The sequence below is a fragment of the Poecilia mexicana genome, unplaced genomic scaffold, assembly GCF_051168715.1.
Source record: "Poecilia mexicana isolate PSO_F unplaced genomic scaffold, ASM5116871v1 scaffold_5, whole genome shotgun sequence".
In the NCBI taxonomy this organism is placed as follows: Eukaryota; Metazoa; Chordata; class Actinopteri; order Cyprinodontiformes; family Poeciliidae; genus Poecilia; species Poecilia mexicana.
In genome coordinates this window covers 12,880,426-12,901,849 of record NW_028263374.1, presented here as the reverse complement: position 1 = coordinate 12,901,849, position 21,424 = coordinate 12,880,426, and the positions used below count along the sequence as shown (strand labels likewise).

Genomic DNA, 21,424 nt, shown 5'->3' with positions numbered 1-21,424 from the left:
GCCTGACGATTTGCTTTTGTTCGCTTGGTTGTATAAAAGATCAATTTCAAGTTATTAATATAAGCAGTGCTTACGGTGGAGGCTGAAAGAGATGTTGATGACTTTTTCCTCGGCGAAGCTCTTCAGGTTCGGGATTGAGGCGCATTTGAGGTGTGTGGATGAGGGGGAGTCTCCCACGTGGATCCAGCAGACTGTCTCCTTGGCATAGACAAAGTCCATGGCTGTGGTTTGCTTGGTGCTGGTGGACAGCAGGCTGTGGACCGTGGAGCCGCTCAGGGAGGTGGCCTGGATGTTCTGGGAGTTGGCTATCAGGAGGACGGGCAGCCGTTCCACCGGAACTGAAAACGGAGCAAAGGGATTTTGCCGACAGCTGACAGGAGGAACATGAAATGATCCGGTTTATTCTGGATCTCTTTCATTCACTCCTCGTTCATATTTGTATAATATGTATTTTGCACTGTTTCCCTCAAGTCAAAAACACAACAGGGAAGCTCCAACACGTTTTCCAATTCCAAGCTCCAAATATTTCACAATGACGTTCTCGATTTTTATGGGATTTTATTTCTAGAATTATGAATATTTGAGTATAAGACACCTTCCCAATAAAGATTCTCATGTTTCAAAAATCAGAAACTGCTTCAAATTTAGCAGAGCGGTAAAGGGCTAGTCCACTCTTTATTCTGACATCTAGACAAACTTATATATATATATATATATATATATATATATATATATATATATATATATATATATATATATATATATATATATATATATATATATATATATATATATATATATATATATATATATATATATATATTAACTTTGCAGCGATTTTATGAGGCGGATTCATTTAGACCCCAGAAGTCTTTTACTGTGGCGAGTCACACTTGCTACCATCTACACTAGACCTGGTTTAAAAATAAAGGTCTGGTTATCAAGATGCTAGAAAAAAAACCTTATAAATGGCTGCTGTCAGTACTCAGTTTCTGACTAGATTCTCAGTCGGTATGTCAAAAATCTAAATATTTATAAATTAAATGGTAAACTCGATTTTCAATGTGGAAAATCTATGACAAGTGAGGTCTAAAGTATTCATTTTCAGAGTGTTATTTTTTAGGAATTAGAATAAAGTCTGGAAACTCAAACTTTTTTTACATGCTGTGCTTTCTGTTTCCATCAAGAAAAGGATAAGCAAATCTCACACTTATTAAAACTTTTCAAGACGGTTCTAGAACTCTCTTGACTTTCTGAATGCTTGGATCTACTCAAAAAAACAAAAAAAACTCGACAAGAACATCGAGTCTGTTGCTACAAATCAAAGATAAAGAAATTTATTTACGAATAAATTAATGTGTAATTCATTTTATTCAGTTTTTTTGTCTTCTAGACAGTGAAAAGGGGAATACAGTCCTGTAACTCAACCAGTTTTCCACACATCCTTACCCAGACTGGGAAACTATTATAAACCAGATTTGATATTCATTAAGACTAACTAGAAATCCTGCTGACTGTACCGAAAAAGGGCAGAGCTCCAGACCTGGACACAGACAGACACTGTTTCCTGTTGATTCTCACCATTCTTGGCTTTGCAGGAGCGGTTGTCTGGCTGCGGCAGATAGCCCTCCACACAGGAGCAGGTGTAGGAGCCTTCGGTGTTTGTACAGGTCTGGCTGCAGGTCCCGTACAAACTGCACTCATCGAAGTCTGAGCCAAAAAAAAAAAAAAAAAAAAAGCACAGATGGCCACAGAGTTCATTAAAGCATGTGCTTCAGGTAGGAATGACCTAAAAAGAGACCCAAACTCTATGAAAAAGATTATCCATATAGCAGGTGAAAATAGAAGAAAACTAAGATCCCTTATTGAAAACCTTTAAGACTATTTGTTTTCTGTGATGCAGTTTTTTGTGTGGTCCATAATTAAGTCTAGAATCAAACACATAAACAACCGTACCCCCTTTTTGCGAACAGGACACCGCTCAAAGGTAACGCAAACTCCCAGTTCCTTGGAGGGAGGTCTTAGCACTGTAAATCATGCTCGTGTATGTGCTGCAGCTGAGTTAGTGTCAGAAAAACAACTTAAAATTATAGCAAAACCATTTATCTGCCATCATCAGTAGCCACGCTAACTAGCCTTAGCATTATTGTTGCGTTGTGGGAAAGGAGCATAGTGCAGCAGAAAGCAAGGAGGAGGGTGTGAGCATCGCATACACGAGGATGACCGACAGCGGTAAGAGCCTCTTCCTAGCTCTGATTGGTTGTTTCTGACTCGGAGTGGTGCTTTTCTGCAGATGTCAGAAAAGCCATAGAGAGGAGGAAGAGGAGTTTGAGCTTTTCACAGATTATCAGTCTCATACTCTCTGGACATAGTGACAGTTTTAACAAATGTGTAAAAAAGCATATTTGTTGAAAAAGTTACCTACTATATCTTTAAGTAGCTTTCGTCAACACAAATTAAAGGCAGTGGACTCTTCAAAGAGTGGCAGCGGATGTTTATGCAAATGCAAAAAAAACGTTCAATTCATTGAAAGCATTTCATACGTAGGCACCAAATGGTTATTAATTCCTAATTCCACAGGCATCAGCAGGTTATGTAAAGACAAACAGCTCACCTTTGCATGTCCTTCCATCGGAGCTGATCTCGTAGCCGTTCTTACAGTAGCAAGCCGGACCCTGCGGGGTGACCGCACACTTTTCCTGACAGCCAGTGATCGAGCAGTTCGATATGTACACTGAAGGCAGACAGAGGAGGACAGCAGTGAACGGATGAGCCACATAAAACAACAAGCAGGACTTTATTAATGCATTTTGTGTCACTAAAATATTTACAGAATGACTCTGGGAGATGGATGGACGTGTTGCTTTATGACCCCGTCAGAAAAGCGAAAGGTCACAGCGACATGAGCTCTTTGTCCCAGTTGATATAAAATCTCATCACTGTCCTGTGATAGGAGTAAAAGGCTGTTTCTCTGAGGCCGCACCAACTTTGTGGATTGAATCCTTAAAGCATTGCTTTCTCTTGAGTAATTGTTTCTGCTGAGAATCCCCAAGGCTGTGAGGATGATATTAAAGGATAACATAATGTGTCTGTCCATGGCTGCCGCCAGCAAAGAGGCACGATGAGTTAAGAGTCAGCTCGGTTTATCATAAACTGTCAGGAGATACGATCTGCGTTTCGTCTTCAAATGAAGAACATCTCAGAAAGAAGACCAAAATATTTTTAAGGTACAGAAAAAATATGGTCTTCACAAAAAAGGAAAAATATCAAGGACAGAAGGAAGTGATACAAAAGGAAAGAAGGAAAAAAGTGTTGAGGGAGAAAGGAAAAAAGGAAGGAAGTGAAAAAGTGTATGAGTGATGAGGAGTGGGGAAATGAGGAAGGAAGGAACGAAGGAAACAAGAAAGTACAGATAAGACTCAAAGAAGAAAGGAGGGGGAAAGGAAAGATGGGAAAACAAGTGGAAGGTCATAAGTAACGTAGAATACTGAATAAAGTCTAGCATACACATTTTTAACTTTTCTGTACCTAAAATCAGTTTATCTATTGTTGGAATATTGAAAAGGTCTGAGAATAACATCAGACCTCAGAGTTCATGTTTACTAAATTCCCTTCATTTAGACCAATATATGATCCCAAAAGCAAAGTTTTAAGGAAACTGGCCTGGAGAATCCTAGACTCCTAAATACTGCATCCAATCAGTTATTTCTGGCACTTGTGACAATGTTTGCAACTTTTATATATTGTGAAGCTCTGCACCTAAATTAATTGTACAGGAGTGAATGAAGCTCTGCAGATATTAGATGTAAAAAGAGAAATCACAGACTCTGTGCTAAGGCTGACTGAATCCAAAGCACACACCCGTTTTCTGTATGAAACCAAATCTTAGGTTTCATACCGAAACCTCATAAAGGTTTCTATATGAGGAACAACCTCATATAGAAAAAACTAAAAACTAAGGTGGTTTTTAGCAGTGAAGTGAACATCCTGTGATGTGTAAAGAGGACACACTGACTCATAGTCAAACAACCAGAGTTATGTCAAACCCACTTGAGATCCACCAGTCGCAAGTGAATCACTTTGCCCAGGAAAACTGGCCGACTGTTACTCAGACAAAAACAACACCCTATCTCGAGGCCGAGACGGGATCAAAAGCCTCCTCTTCACACCGCCCAGCTACCAACTTAGGAATTCCACACTTTCGCTGTCGACTTGAACCTGAACAGGAGTTTAACGCTCGGTTAACCCACAGAAACCAACGGATTTCTTCTTCTGGTGCATTTTCATATTATATCCGCAGCCCTTCATCCACTCAGTGTGGGAATGTGTACCACCTGACCTGCACCTCATAACCACTGAAATGCTAATTTACTGGATACAAGAGGAATACGCAGGTCTTCCCACTGCACTCCTGCTGGGAAAACCACTGTTCAAATTACAGACAGGCCCGGGATTTTCCAAAACAAGTCTGAGCAACAGAGACCGTTTTAGAAAACCACTAAGGGAAACAATGTAAACAGCCCTCTGTGACACATGATGCAGAGTGTTTATTTTGGAGCAACTGAAACTACGGGCTATTTTGGTTTAAAATCCTTCTTATCAAGCAGATGACCGGCAACAAAATACTGGCATTATCATTCCCTCAAAATCTTCTAATCTGCTTTGTGTTCATAGAAACCCTGGAGCTCCACCTCTTCTGCTTCTCGTGTCTCCATGAATATCAAGAAAGCCTTTGTAAGCTGAAGAAATTAACTCCTTTCTTTAAGCATCAAGTCCTGTCACAGAAGTGAACTGAGTGCCACTTATGATGATTCAATCATTTGTATATGGTGCAGGTATCGGGGTAAAGGGTGTGGCAGTAGGTGAAATATAGAGCACGGAAGTGGGTAAGTTGCCTTTTGCCGAGAAATCACCATTGAGGTTTAAAACGTAGTCGGAGGTAGCACTAGTAAGCTTTGTTCAACCATTTTTCTTCATGACTCTACCAAGAGGAAGCAAGGTTTTCCCCAGAAAACCTGCTAAGCCCGGTGGTTGGGTGCTAGCAGCCGGTCGTGTTTTTGAGTTAAAAAATGTTTAAAGTTGACATGAAATTTGAACTTTGATAATTATGTTTAATTGAAAGATTGGAAGATTAACACCTGAACACTAACTATAAAAATGCAAACATTTTAAAAAGACTTAAATAAATAAGCAATGCTAAGCCTGGTGGGGGCACAAGAAAAAGCATGAAGAACATGACTTTTTTTTCTTATTTATTAAAAAGAATAAATCAAATAGTTCTGCCCAGCCATTTGGGACAAGGCCTGACCAATCCCATCTAATGTTGGGATTGGTCAACATTAGACCCACCGGGCTTATAATACACTGAGGAAACCCTGAAAACGGATGGATGGATAAACTATTTTCTTTTCCATATCAACTATTTCCTGGTCTTGTATCTGTTTAAATAGCACTTGTTCGTCAATTAAAATAACTACACATAAACAAGGAACATATTTATTAATAATCACTTTAAAATATACTTTCTCATATTTGCTTAACTTAAAAAAAAAACAGTTCCTCGTCCTTCCCGGACGAGGAACTGATAAATAACGAACGGAGGGGAAGTTTTGAGAATTTATTTACTTAAGCTTTTTGTTTGGCTGATTCTGCTTGTTGTCTTGCCATTTGGTTGTTTCATTATTTCTGAAGGGCCCAAAATAAAAATAAAAAAATAAATAAAAAACTAATTTCAAAGCAAAATAAAATAACAGGAACCAAACTACAGAAAAAGATTTTTAAGAAAATATTACTTTTTTACAAGCTGATGTTTGGTTTAATTTGAGTAAAGTCTTCACTACATGAATTTGGGGTTAACCAAACATTGTTTTTGAGGTTAAAAGTGTGAGAGAAGAAGAGAAAACAAGGAGAGATTCAAAGAAGTGAAAGCTGTGGTCTGTCAGCATCTGGGCCCAGAACAGTGGATTAGAGCAGAATCACATTTTGAGGACCAGATCTTATTGTCTGACCTCCCAGTGACCCGCAGAGGGGCTCTGTGGTTCTCACTGTTCTATGTCCCAGTTCAGCCGGTGGACTTTCGGCACACAGCTGTTATCCAGTCTGAAGATATTTCCGTATCTGAGGTATTTTTTCCTCATTCTGGATGCGTCCAGGGCTGAATTATACACAAATAACAAAAACCTCTGAGTGATGTTGAGCACAGAAGCCTGCAGGGAAAGGAATAACAATCTTTGCAAGAATTTGCAAAGAATTCGATGAATATTGCAAAGCAAAGAGTACTAGCATAAACACTTTCTGCAGCAACATTAGATGGGATTGGTCAGGTCTTGTCCCAAATGGCTGGGCAGAACTATTTGATTGATTCTTTTTAATAAATAAGTAAAAAAAAAAAAAGTCATGTTCTTCATGCTTTTTCTGCATCTTGTTTAACCAGTAGAAAGAGCAAGGAATGCAAAACAAACCATCTTAACTGATAAAGATTATTTTCAGACTTGAAGCAGCCTCCCCCACTCAAAGTTTCCCACGTGTTATCTCTCAGTGGAAGACATGTTTGGCACACATGAATAGATAAACTTATGACGAATCATGAATTCATTATGGATTTTCTCAAATGTTTTCCTGACTTCTAAATAAGCCAAATACAATTTTGAAGTGTATTAATCTAAGCGGACATCTTTTGATCATAACAGCAAAGCAACATCTAAAGAGGAACATTTCCTGAAGATTTCAGGAAGTAATTTGCCCAAATCTAAATGAAGGGCAAAAAAATAAATAAAAAAAATAAAAGAAATCAGACTTTAAACAAACTAGAAGAAAAAACTTGAATGGAAAAGTTTCTGATGTGTTCGATTGCATTACATAATTCTTATCACTACATAACTAGAAAATATGGCCATGTCTGCTGCATGACAGTCACTTGAAGAATCCTCCATGTTGAGGTGAGTAAATCTTCATTGGTGCAGATGGAGAATCTGCATAAAGTCGCAACAGTCTTAGCTAGAGTTCAAATCAAAGCTGGCTACAGCATCAAAAGCAGGCTGCAGCATAATTTACTTAAACTCACATGATAACATTACTGAAGGGCAAGACGGACATTGCAATTATTATTTTTTTTTCTTAAATGGCTCAAAAATATTGCCAAAGATGTTCAAAAATGAACAACAACTAAAGCAAGACTGGCACAGATTTCTGATTTTCTACATCCGCTGATTTGTTGTGTAATCTGAGATTATTTCTGGTTGTTAACCTTTAATTCACATAACATAATAATGAAAGTTTTACTTCTTCTGCTCCCTCAGATTTCACACGTAATGCGTTTATATCAGCTCTTTTTCATATTTTGGTTCTCATTTGTTTTGACTTCAGTCAGCAATTTCTTTAAAAAGACGCAACATTGATTGGAGTCATCATAAACAGGTTCCCAATTTCAAGTTTCAGAACGGCGACTTCCCCAATTTGTGCAGATTGAATAAAGCATCTCGACTCTGTTCCACGCTGAGAACGTCCAACACTCACAGCAGTCTCGATACGCTACATCACGCAGTCTTTAACACAGACCTTGTAACGTTAATCCAGTTGCTCTAGTGCATATTTCGTATTTGCAAAACCGCTTCCAGCTAGGTGATGAGCACGGCGTTACCTCTGCAGTGAGGTCCCTCATCCCAGCCGTCGGTGCAGTCTGAGACGCCGTTGCACAGTTTGCTCATGTGGATGCACAGCTCTGTCCCCCCACACTGGAACTCGTTGGGTGGGCAGCGTGAAACCGTGCTGTGTGGACCTGAGAGAACATGGCAACAAAAAGCAATTAGCATACAGGGACGAAGGGAGACGCTGAGTTGTATTATGTGAAATACAACTCAACAAAACCTGACAAGTTAAGGATTCATTTCTTGGCAATAGAGTCAAGTTTATATAAAAACAAAAAAAGCAAAACAGTTTTTAATCTTTTTTGTGTTATTATTGAGTTAAAACTATGTGACGTATGCTTTGCTGTGAAATCAATGTGTCTTGCCAATAAAATCCCTTAAAGTATCTACATAAAGCCCTTGTCACTCCTTCAGCCTCTCTTTATGCTGGAGCTGGGGGGCTCCGCGAATCAGGCGGCACATTTGTCAGAGTGAATGAGCAGAAAACATTTCTTTGATCTCAAATCAACACATCAGCGTACCTTTCATCTAAAATTATGTTTTGTGGTTTTCTATGCTTGCATTTTTTTTGCAGAGATAAAACCAAACAACATGCTCCAAAACAGCACAGGAAGACACAAAAGCTATCGGCACACAGCTCTATTTTCCATGAAAAGCCAAATGAATTACAATTTAAGAAATGATCAGTTGCATTGTGTTATTTTCTGTAACATTTTGCATTTATCCATCAGGATGTGTGTGTGTGTTTTCGTGTTTGTGTGTCAGTGCACTCAGGTGCACCGCTCTGCATTGTCATTCAAGGCCAGATTGTTATTGGTGAAGAAGATGATTGCATAAGGGAATAAAAGCAAAATGACACCATCCTGGTTTTTAAAAAACACACATAGAGAAGGAATAAAAAGGCATGTAGAACTCCATTACCAATCACACACATCAGGCATAACATTATGACCACCTGCCTAATATTACGTTGGCTCCTCTTTTGCTACTAACCTGACCTGACCAGGCCTGGACTCAACAGGACGGCTGAAACCAAGACCAGGAAAAACATCGCAACAAGTGCATCCTGGTGCCATTTGTTCCCTGCGTAGATGATTCACACACACACACTCCCATCCACATATTGTAAGCACAAACAGGAATAATCAGACCATGCTCCTCTTTCCATTCTGACAGTAGCAAACTTGGACCAGCCTTCGTTCCCCGCAAACATCAGGGAGCCTTGGTCACTCACGATGCTGCCAATATGCTTTCTCCAACCATCTTCTGCTGTATCCGCCACAAAACACAAAATAAAAGGCCAAGAGCAACTTGGGTTTAAAAAAGAACCTGGAGCTGATTTCCAAGTAGAGGAATTTTTGGTCAACGGTTTTCATGTGCTTTCAGTGCTTCATCATTCCTTTCAGAATAGATTTTTTAAATATTCTTTTTGAAGTTGGACTCTATCTTTATTTAGTTTGTTTTTTTTTCAATGGCAAATATCAAACAGTTTCTTTGGTTGCTCCTAGGTCATACTGACTCATAGTTGGCTCACTATGTGATCAATGACCAAACCTTGACCCATAATAGATTTAGACTATAAATAAAGAAAGTAAAGAACTTGTTTCTCCAAATTACCCATTGTATTTAATTAGTTAATCAAATCACACTTCTCCACATAGCAACCAATAAAGCAAGAGATCTTCAGCAGAATATTGATCCCTTATTTGATCTCTCTCTGTTCGCTATTTACCACCAAACACCAAAGCAGCAGCGAAGGTGAAAGAAATTTGATTCCTGACTGAGACTCTGGGCGGTATTGATCATGAGATCCTGTGTATCATGATCCATCTAACTGAGATTCTAACTGAGATTCTGATCAATAGCGTTCTCCATTTGCCTTCTGGTGTTGCATCTGACTTCAGGTCCCCGCGTCACATGCATCATTTCATCACCTTTGTCTGCTTTGTCTACGACCTGCAAGGAATTATTGAAGTCGGTCTTAAGTTAAATATTCTGTTCCATTTTTAAATTCTCTTTTTCGACTTAATTTACGAAACAGACAAGCTGTTCCTGCTGAGTGACAACTCAGCCTCTTGGCAAAATAGGTGAAGGAAAACTTTTGATTGCGAAAGTCACACCAAGAACCGGAGAGTACGCTTATTTATTCACGCAGACCGCCTAAAAGCCTCCTATTAGATTAGACTAATTTCCCTCAGGCAGAGTGAAATAAAGTGGCTGTCTGATGCTGCCCTGCCTGGCCCACCTGGGCCTCCCTTCAGGCAGCAAGCAGGATTGATGAAGCAGACTTCTGCACAATGCTCTGCACAGCAGCGCTGAAAGGAAAGGTCTCTGCATATTGCCCTTGTCCCTGCATAAACCCTCAGTGTAAGGTAGAGGAGTTTTCACAGCCACTTTTAATGCTGTGATGTTAAATTTTCTATTTCAAGTAAGAATACATCTATTGTTTCATGTTTGTTTAATTGTAGATGCAGTTACCCGGAAAAAAAAAATGCTAATTTTGAGATGATTTATTAAAGCTACTAGACCTTATTCTCAGCTTCCATGTCTTTAATAAACTAATATCATCATAATTAAAATAATGTAATAAAACTACGAAGCTATAATTAGCTCTGTGGTTGTAATTTCATCCACTTTCCTCATTGCTGTCAATATATAATGTAAATATATTACATTTTTATTCTTCAGCGGTGCCACAGCAACACTCCTTCAAAGTTTCTCACCAACAGTAAGAAACTGTGTAAATTTAAATTTGCTATCGATATGGTTTGTTGCTAATAGGGTAACTTTAATTATTCTGTAGCTGTAGATAAAATCTACCCGCCCAGCCCCTCAAAAAAAAAAACACAAGCTTCCACATCCACATCTCTAGAGGTGTTGCAGAACATCAGAGTCCTTTTATTAGGCCTCTTTGCAAGTTTGCCTGAGTGTCTTCAGTTTAATTTTTAGATTCTGTAAACTGTGTTTTTATGGTTAACGGAAATTTTAGCAAAAAATAAAAAAATGCACCACTGTAAAACATCTTTAATGAACAAAGACCATAGGTTTTTTTTTTTTTTGTCATTGTGATATTCACCACAGGAAAAATAATATCACATCTCATTTCTGACATCATGCAGCTGTGATTTAAATTGCAGAAATGTGAACACAGTGCTTATGACTTCATGATCTCCATCTTTGCTGTTGGCCTGCTGAACCGGCAGATGCACCCTGCAAACATCCCCAGAGACACTGCAGCAGTAAAATAGAGCTGCTGGAAGGAAACCAGCAGGAGCGACCTATTGCTCATCTAGCCAAATGGCCACCTTCACTGTGTCTGCTGTGTACATGTAACCCAGACGCAAAATATGAACAATAAGCACACCAATGCACTGGCATACAGGCCCGGTGCAGCACAATGCTGTCAGATGAGACTTTATGGCTCTGTAAGTGCATAAAAATAAAGGGAAAATCGTTCCTACAGAGACAATGAATGACTACTTCAAGTGGAAACAGACAGATCGTCTCTTCCTCATCATATTCCTGAACTGTTTCTTTTTTTTTTTTCCTGGATGAAATTTCCAGTCTTGTGACTTTTTGATGCACGGCCCGGTGACTCATAACACCCTTCATCCAATAGGTCTGCAGTATGCTTGGGCCATAACTCTCTCTGGTAATGCTTTCTCCAAAAACTGACGCAACGATTTAAAACATTATAAACATCAGATCTTTATTAGCACACTGACAGTCCTATCAAGAAGAGTTATGAGTCAGATGTTGTTTCCTCAGAGCAAGATAACACCATCATCTCTGCACTTGTAAAGTGCAAAATATATTGTCTGATCACTCTTCTTGTAAAATGTAAAACCCCAGACATACAGTATGAAGATCTTCACAAGAAAACAAATGACAAAAAAAAAAAACAAGAACAGTATTTGCCCTTGAGCAACAATATTTAAAGTCTGATCTCTGTTTAGATCTCTATATACATGTATAACATTTTGACAAGGTGGACTAAAACATAGGACACTACTGTCGCACATCACTCCTACAAGACTTTTGTTTTGAAAAAACTTTGAAATCTACCATTTTTGGGGCGAAGCATGCGACCCATGCGTGCATGTTCTCTGTCACAGGTTCGAATCTCAGCCTGTTTACCTTTGCTGCATGTCTCCTGTCTCTCTCACAGCCCATTTTCCAGTCACTACCACATAAAAGTAACCAGGATTTTAAGAAATCCTTAAAAAAAATAAATCTATTGTGTTTTTGTGTGTTTTTTTTCTTTCAACTTTATAATTCTACAGTACTTTGTGTCGGTCTATCACAATAATATCTATATTTTTATAAGTGACAAATTGTGAAAAAGTTGAAGGGAGAGTAATGATTTTACTTTGCACTGAATAACCTGTCAAAGTAAAGCAACTTTTTCTCCTTAGGCTGATATTTGAAACCAATCACATGGCTCCGTGACTCAAATTTTTCTTTCCTCTGTGTGGACACAGTCCAGTAATCTTCTTTTTTCTACATCTCCTCCCTTCATTTTTTTCGTCAACATCTGCTGACCCATTTACAGTAAATGTTTAAATGGGAAGCCAACGTGTGGAAAAGGCACGCTGTTTCTCAAGAGGCAGAATATATAAGTGACCAAACCCAGAGAGCCAAGCCAGAAGACCATGTGGGACACCTCGTCCAAATACGGTGGACAAAAGGGTTCATTCTAGCGGGGTCCTGGCAGCCGGGGTGGGAGTCACAGTGGAAAAAGGCATTGCTAATTTAAAATAAACATTTCATTCAACTTCTCTCCACTGAGAGTGAGCCAAGTTAGCAAGCTCAAAGCTTTGTTCTAGTTAGATTTTCTTTCCTACTTCATTCTCTAACCATTTTGTTGATGGTACACCTTTAAGTAGACTGGAACCTGATTATGATGTCACTATTGCGTCAACAAAAAAGTGCAGAAACGAAAGTGCAAGTGGTTTAAGGGTGGAGATTTATGAAGAACGAAATACTGTCTCATTACTAGAGATATTCTCAAATGTCGTCAGAGATTCCCCTCTTTCCTCATCCAACACCTTGTCTCCATTGAGTGGCGTGTCTTTAGTTGTAGGTCCATAAGACATCGGCAAAGTACGGATGGGGCGGAGCCACTGGTGTCACACAACACCATTGGAGGACAGAAAAATGTCACTGCTTGCAACAAGCATAAGGTCACTAATATATAATGTTTGTCGTCACACAAGTATGACGCCATGTTAGGCCTATGGGTTTTACCCCCACCTGCCCAGTGAGAGTCCAGTTAGTGATGGAAACGTCATCCTGATTGCACCAGCCCATAGAATACCGTCACCAAACTGCTTAATGTGGATGTTCTCGTACTTTCCATCTTGCAGCATGCAGCAGTTGTTTCATCCCCTGGATCCATCCATCCATTTTCTCACACCGTTGTCCCTGTGACAGGCAGGGGCAAAGGGATGCTGGTGCCTATCTCCAGCGAGACCCAATTTAGATCCATTTATATTTCAGCAGTCTGTCATCCATTGTTCATGTTGCTGGTTTGTGGTTTGGTGTACACTGCTGCTCTGCAATTAAAGAAGAAGCTTCCACTGACGTCAATCTGAACATGTTTATTCCTACTTTTTGGGTCTCGTCTCCATGACCGGCAGACCAGCACGTTGCTTCACATATTGATTTAACCAGCATCTTTGTACCTTCTGTGTTTACCTGGAGAAGCACTTTGGGTAAGTAACGCTGAAAACTCTGAACAATGCCATTCTTCAAGCGTCAAGACCAGATTGAGGTAATGCAGGATTTTTGAAGCCTTGTACGAATTGAGTCTTTAAGCCGCAGCACACAGTGATGAATCACATGCTATTTTCCAGGCCGAGGGACTGAGGTGGTTTGGGGGTAGTTTATTGTAGGTCCAAAGAACTAAGGCCATTGTTCGGATCACGCAAATCGGCTGCGACTCCCTGCAAAATAGGCTGAGCCATAGTATTGTAAGGGGCCTCACATGTGAAGTCTGACCTGAGCCATGCAGGGTGAGACTGGGGCTGACGAGCAGAGGGTGGGAGCAAACAGGTCACCAGCAGGGGAAAAGTGATGAAGAGGCACCAGCTTCAATATGTCTGGTCACTTAAATCTGTCAGTCTGCCTCAGGGCAGCTGTGGCTACAATGTAACTTTTCACCATCAATGTGTGTTTGAGTGGGTGAATGACTGACTGCAGTGGAAGAGCTTTGGAGTCCTCAGACTTGATAAAGTGCAATACAAATTTACCATTTTTACCATAAGATAATTCTGTTAAAAGGATATCTCAACATACCAACACAGGATAATGGTCATAAAATGTTCCCCACGTGTTTTAGTTTTGTTTGAAACTCTGCAGCTTTGAAGGTGATGGCACTGAAATTAATAAATTAGAATATTGATGATTTAATCAATGTGGTCATTCTAGCTGTGTCCACATGTAAACCAAATCACTATCAGCTACACCTCTTTGCTGTGTCCAGGGATTCTTGGCAGGCTGTTGGATGATGCAACCTCCTGTTTTTGACTGGATTTCAAAATATAAGTGCAAAAATGGGATTTCTTGACGGTCGCACCGCATGATATTTAGTTAAAATGACATTTTCGGACAATGTTTATTTAAACATTATAATGGAGTTATAACTAAAAATGCCTTGAAAATTTGTACAGGATGAAGAAAAGACTTTGAAAATTGTACCAAACAGAAAAGAAAATATGTTTGCACAGATTTAATGTCATTTTAAGAAATTTTTGAAACAGTAATTGAGTTCGGACAGTCGCATGACATTTTGGTGAGGTATATTACATATCTGTGGTTTCTTTTTATGAGGATTTTTAAACTGTAACAAGTAGAGCCGGACAAAAAAAATTGAGCGTCACGTCATTGAGCCATACAGTAAATAAAAACTGTGTTCATCTTTGGCCGTCTTGTCATTCTTTTCTTATCAATAAGGCAGCAAAGGTTTTTCTGTCCCCTTATGACCTTATTTTCACTGACTATCGCCTTGGCACGATGCTCTTGAAGCACATGGCCCATTCTCAGTTGCAGCCCTAAGGCACCCGATGACCTTCCTCTCTCGCCTGTCCTGCCAGCAGAACAAAACTCCCAACAACCAGGACATGGCATCAGAATCGAGATCCAAGAAATGCTTTGCTGAGTCTGAGAGTGGACAGATGGGATCCCCTGGGAGTTGGTAGTTTAACGTCTGCCCTCCACAAAGCCTTGTCAAAAAGTTTATGGACAGCAGAGCGAGCACAGCAAGCGCCACAAAGCAGGGAAGGAACAATATCCACTGAATATATCTGATAGAAATCCTTTAAATACTTCAGCCTACAGGTGGAAAACAACACTCTGAGCTACCACTGAAACAGCACCTGTAGCGTCTTAGTTACGGCGAGACGTCTAAATATAAATTTTTCTGACAGCCGCGGATCACTGTGCTTGTTTTCAGCCAGACATGTGCAGCACAAATGTTGTTTATTCCAACGATCCGTGGCTTTAACGCCGGTGGCAGACTGTGTGATGGCTTCACTGCACTCTGTGTTTGGTGGTTGGATCCTTGGCTCTGCTTGCCTTCCAAGATATCAACAGCACATTTTTATTCCTTCATGGGGGGTGGAGGGGCTTTTGGGCCAGCTGGCAGGGTTACAAGCAAAGCAGGAAGGCTAAATCCATCCCCCCCCCTGACAAGCACAACAAACTGAGTCTTCTCAAAACACACAAGCAGCAGTGCTCCTTGGGGGCAGAGCAGCCACTGAGCAAACAGTTTGATCAGCAAAGCACATTGCAACACATGCAGGACAAAAACTGCCCCGACATAATGAAAAAAAAATATTTTAACTGCTCGTTACAAAAGAACAAAAGTAAACAGAGTAAAATAACAGCATACACAAAGGAAATAAGTGGGACATTTTGAAGAAGTTGACTTTGAGTTTTGAGTAATTTAAGCTTTTAATTTCGTGTGTTCAGTGTATATTTAAGGCCAACACACGTCAGGAGCATAAAAAAAAAACCCAATAAAAAAAAAACAAAGCATCCCTATTATTTTGTATTTAACAATCTAAACAGGCTCTGTCAGGTCCTTTTTTGAGCCTGTTATATTCAGGAAGGATGACATCTCTATCCACGGCTGGAGTCCAGTATTATGTCCTGTCTCTGTGCAGCTCAACGCATGTAATGAATGTGAAAGGTCCTGATGATGCACCAATCAGAATGTTGTGCTCACTTTTATGTTTCCAATCACCTTTAACCCGCTGATTCTGATTTTTTTTTCTTTAGAACTACGATATCAGAAGATGCATTTAAAGTACTTTGTTTAATTTTTCCTGTCATAAGACTTCAGTAGAAAAGAAATTATTAGTTTACATTTTAAGCCACATTTATCATCTGATATTAGCACTTAATGCAGTTTGCATGCCTAGCATTACTAAAACAGCAGAAGCTGCTGTGGATGTCAGTCTGAATGGACCTGGAGATTTTAAGACCCACAGGTCACATAGTTCTTCAAAAGACACTAAACAACCCATGGGAACATTAAAAATTAAGCATGAACTAAATGTTAATATAAATCAGATTCTACTTAAAAAAAAAAAAAACTGAATTTTGACATTGCTGTTTTCATTTTCAATGACCATCCTCCTTGTACATACAGAGGCTCTGCTTTGGAAAGCAGACAGTTGCAAGTTATTCAGATATTTCAGTTCATGCCAGAAAAGGATCAATTCAGAAGTTAAAGGAGTCTGTCATGTTGTATTATTTTCAATCACATGCTCTTTACCTGGATTTCAGGAGATTACTAATCAGCACCTCACTTAGTAGAACGAGGTCTGCTTGTAGGGGATTTTTTTTAAAATCTTGTGGTTTCTTAATTTTTTCAGAACCGTATTCTTGGAAAACCTGTGCTCAACCACTGCTGCTCCTGAGGCCTTTTGGAAAAAAACTTTTTGCCAGCCTGGAAGAATCTAGACCCTAAACTTAACTCTGGCACTCCCAGAAGGTTGCACTCTTCAAAATCCAACATGCTTCATTAAAGACACAGATTGCTCAAAACATGACGAAATGCATATTTTCTAGACTCTATTTACCCTTCCTGTTATCTTCTGAAAGTTGTGCTCTTTCTCAAACTGTGAACCATAAGAATGACTCGGTATGTTGTAGAAACTGCACTTCTTTGCCAAACCTTCTCGCATCTCTAAACGCTTTATTGATATTGAAAATGGTTAACTTTGACTCTTGAATTTTTTCCTCACCAGCCACTGCCACACCAGAAAGTGTTTTGCTGCCACAGAGTGGTTCAGCTTATGTTCGATGCGCTCACTGATTACAACAAGAACAGACTGTTGAGTTTAAGACTGGGCAGTCGCTGGTCAGGGTGAGGAAGAGGAAAACTGACCAATACCAAACACCAGTCGAATTTACTGTGCATCTCTAGACATGGGTTAAATGATCTACTAAATTAAAAAAAAAGCCACAAAGTCCCACTGCAGACAGTGATTTTTTTTATTTTTTTACATGGAGCAATAGAAAATAAATCCAAGAGACAGGTGACTAATTATAACAGAGAGGAAAAGCTAAGCAAAGGTCTGAGGGGGATAGGAGAGAAGGATGAGACTAATTGTCATCTTAACAGAAAACAAACCAGTGGAGACTTAGGTTAAACAACGTCAGCCAGAGGAAAGCTGGATGTTAAATTATTTAGCTTAGACACAGGATGCAGTACTTTATTTCAGCTCCTAATGAAATGCAGGTGCTGTAGCGGGAAAGATGTAGCCCAAGGCAGAGCCAGGTGTTCTGCATTTGTTTTCCCCAGCTTTAGAAATGCAAATTATCGCATTATTATTGTTCATGTCCTTCTTTGTGTTTCCTCAAATTGTTCTTGCTTCCCCTTAAGCAGTGCCATTGGTCTGGCTGGCTGCCGTAAGTAGAGCCTGCTGAGATTACAGATTGTTCTTTTATTTTTAAACCCCTTACATGCTTTTCTTGGCTGAACACACACCAGATTGTCCTTTGCTAAGCTCCACTCGGCCCTCTCCCCTGTCCATCTAAAAAAAAAAACTATCAGCCTCATCTGACCACACACTTAAACAGAATAGATATATAAAGAGATAAGATATTCATTCAGGGCACAGCGCTCAGGTATCCATGAAAAACAGAAGAACCACTATTCTGAAAATTGCAGCAGATGCTCCAGACCCATGAGTCAAAACTGTAGCAGATGCAGTCACAACTAAAGTAGGTCCTTGTGGGAAAACGGCACTCTCTGCTGTGGAGCAGCATTTCACGTTGATGGGAATCTGAGCTAGTAGTGGCTCACTTTGTAAAGAAGCCAATGCATGTTTCATATTTGTCCCAAATATCCACTAGCTGTTGGTCAACCATGCAGGTGTTACTTTCTCAAAAATTATAGCTCCCATGTGCTTCTTGCACAACTTACATCGCTTGAGTACATCTGCCGCAATAAAGTCAGATTAAACAAGACGCTTAGAGAAATATGTCTCATATTCATGCCAGACTTATAATTATATTTTAAAGCTCATGCCAGTACAAGTGAAATACTACTAAGCAAACATAACTCACTCGGAAGGGATGCCAAATAAACCTCTCAATTTTCTAAAAGGACAGTACAAAAACTAATTGAAGAGCAGCAATGTATTACAAGTACATCCTCTTCTAACTGTCATCATGGCGGTGGAGGGATGATGGCCTGCGTTTGATTTGTAGTGACATGACGTTGGCACCTTGCAGTCTCTTACTGCAGCGGTTCCTAACCCTGATCATCAGCAGCCGCTGTCGGGCATGTTTTAGGTGTCTGCCGCAGGAGGTCATAAAATGATTTAAATCAGGTGTGCAGGAATAGAGACTCATCTAAAATATGCAGGCCAGGGGGCCTGAGGACCAGGTTGGGGGACAAGTGGTCTCTACAGTGTAATAAAGTATTCTGCTTGGTTGACTAAGTAAGAATCACTCAATAACACTTATACAAGCTGAGTAATTAGACCTGTTATGCATAGTGCAAACGATACAGGAGATATCATAGACCAAAAAAAGCAACCAACAAATTTACTTCTTAATACAAAAGGCACTTCTGGACTTCCATACAAATCAGAGGTGGGCCACAAGATTTCTGGCCAGTGGAAAATGAGGGATTAGTCTTGTAATAGAAAAGGAAAATTAGTCAAGAACAAAAGGTAACAGAAAGCAAATTCATAAAAAGTAAAAGTTGATTACAAGATCATTACTAGGCACTATTTTTTCTTTCTTTTTTTTTAATTAGGACATCGTAAAACAGGACTTAATGTTTGTTGTTTTCTCTGTAGAGTCAGTGATTGTGCAACATGATTTGCTGAAACAAAGTGGAACACATTTTGACCAATTTCACCACAGCCTACTTGTAAATATCATTCGCCAAATGACTAACATATCACTTCTTTTCGTTTGTGAGGCTCTGGTTCCTCATCTTCTAATTTCAAGCTGAAGCTGAGACAGAAGCTGCCCTCGCCGTGGGACAGAGTTTCAATGGAGACATCAGTCCTACGCCCCAAACTCTGGTAGGTGACCAGTCGCCCAGGTGAACATCTCTTAATATTTCTGCTGATGCTCATTAACCCAAAATGACACACAATGCTGCACAAAATGCACATGCACACATTTCTTTGGCTATGGCTTTCTTCCTAGCATTTGCCCACCACGTCCATCTGACCCAGTAACCCAGTTTATAAAGACATTGTGAGGGTGGGAAAGGAAATGGACAGTGGCTCACTTCACAGGAACCACAAAGCCCCCAGGCGGATGTTGAGGCCTGTTGAGCCATGAAACATTGATCACATCAATGCGATGACATGACATGAAATATGTTGCTGGCATTCGGCTGGAAACTCGATAAAAATTTTTTTACATGAAACCAATACATGTCTTGGAAATCGGCTGCTTTTGAACCAAGCAGCATTTGAGAGCTTTTAAGGTTAAAGTTGCATTTACAGCTAAAAGGCTGTCTTAATTACATTGGGATGTCGTGTAACAGCTTGACTTGTTGTTATGTTTGTCTTGTGAACCAGGATTCTCCCAAGGTTTAGGAAATAATCAGAATTGGCTTAAAGTCATTGTTTCTCTGACAACAAGAAAAATACGCAGTAACATCAGACTTAACTTGGAGCTTTACGAGCACAGAGGGAACAGAAAATTCTAAGTAGTTATTTAAACCAAATGCAGAAGCCACCTGTGTGGGGAAACACAAAGACTCGTCCTCCGGTCAATCGGGAATAGTCTAAACGGTTACACCTTTGACAAAAGCACATAAACCTTTTCTTAAAGCAAACGGAGACAACATCCCCCTCCAAAGACTGGATATCCAAGGGCATATCCTGTCTCTTTAACCCTTTCATTCATAGAGGTCACTACAGTGGACAGCTGTCTAAAAGCCATTTTCTTGTGCTTCTTGTGGATTTTTATGTTATAAATGCACACAGAGGGCTGAAGTGGACACTAATGCATCATATAATACACCATCAACTACTGGCCATCATCTGCAAATACAAGAAATTATTTTTGTTAAATCCAATATGGACGACTGATCCGGTCCCTCCTCCTAATGTAGACGACTTTGGCAGGTAAAAAAAACATTGTGGCATCAGATAACCCCTAAAGAGCAATACTACTGATGTATTTTTCAAATAACAACTTTGTATTTGGAGAAAATTACAATTGATCACCTAAATAAAATAAAATAAAAAACTATATATTTTTTACAAAAACTTTTTTTCCTACCTTCCTTTTATGCCTTTAGAAAATAAAAAAAATGGAAAAAAATCCTGACACAAAGGATCATAATCCATGCATGAAAGTGTTAAGTCCTCCAAATAGAAAAGAAACCAAACAGGATGGTTTTAGCCCACCTGGCACATCCAGATGTAGCCTAAACATGGTGGTTAGTTTATTTGATCAAACAAGACACCTTCAAACCACAACAAGGCATCAATAGATATTATTATATGTGTCTTTCCACTTTTACACCACAATTTCTCCTTGATTAGACAGAAGGGCATTTTGTTCTTTTCTCTGAACACCATAAAAGTTGTCTCATATCAGAAAACAATATTTTGATGTTCCTGCTTTTGAAAACTTGCCATAAGCCAGTTAAGTAGCTTGTGATAGATTGCATCCATGTTGTTTTTGTCCCAGATAGGACCGGTGAATTAGAATAGATTTACTTGGTTCTGCTTCTGGCTGAGACCTTCCACTCTCTTGTAGAGTCACAAAAACGTTGAGAATATAATGCAAATAATGGACAAGATGACCATTATTTGTCATCAGTAACTGTGACAAATAATGCAATTAAAATGTCTTGTTCAATAGATGCCGATTTATAACATCTGAAGTCACATGAAACAATTGGGGGACCGTATGAACGCCGATGCTGTTGTGTTCAGTCTGTGAACAACGGTAGCAAACACGCCAGAGGAAATTCAGGTTTTTCTCTTAGGCCAGCTGAGGCTGGCACCAAGTAAATACCGTAGCGTTTCTTGCAGCAGCTTCTAACGACGTCACTGCTTCCAACTGCAGGACCAGCAATTTCACGGGACCTGCTTTTTCCAGCCTAAATGTGTGGAGAGGCTTCTAGATAAGGTGCCTGGCACAGCGTCAGGAAGAGAAAAAGGTCGCGCAAAACCACAAGGAAGGTTGGCCCAGCTGAGAGAGGGTGAGGGGGGCAGGTAGTGAGAAACAGCAGGTTTCTCCATTCCTCAAGGCGAGTTCTTAATGACTTCCAGACATCTGCTTTT

The 21,424-nt window shown here is 39.7% G+C and overlaps 1 protein-coding gene across 7 annotated transcripts in view; it reads right to left on the bottom strand.

Moving 5' to 3' along the window:
• The window catches only part of LOC106925267 (low-density lipoprotein receptor-related protein 1-like), a 107,631-nt gene that overhangs the window by 65,057 nt on the left and 21,150 nt on the right, over positions 1-21,424 (bottom strand). For all 7 annotated transcript variants that reach the window (XM_014999475.2, XM_014999476.2, XM_014999479.2 and 4 more), the window contains exons 3-6: positions 7,640-7,777; positions 2,615-2,734; positions 1,582-1,710; positions 75-338 (exon numbers count right to left, since the gene is read on the bottom strand). In XM_014999475.2, coding sequence (XP_014854961.2) covers positions 75-338; positions 1,582-1,710; positions 2,615-2,734; positions 7,640-7,777 — 651 coding nt within the window. The remainder of the gene's footprint in view (positions 1-74; positions 339-1,581; positions 1,711-2,614; positions 2,735-7,639; positions 7,778-21,424) is intronic.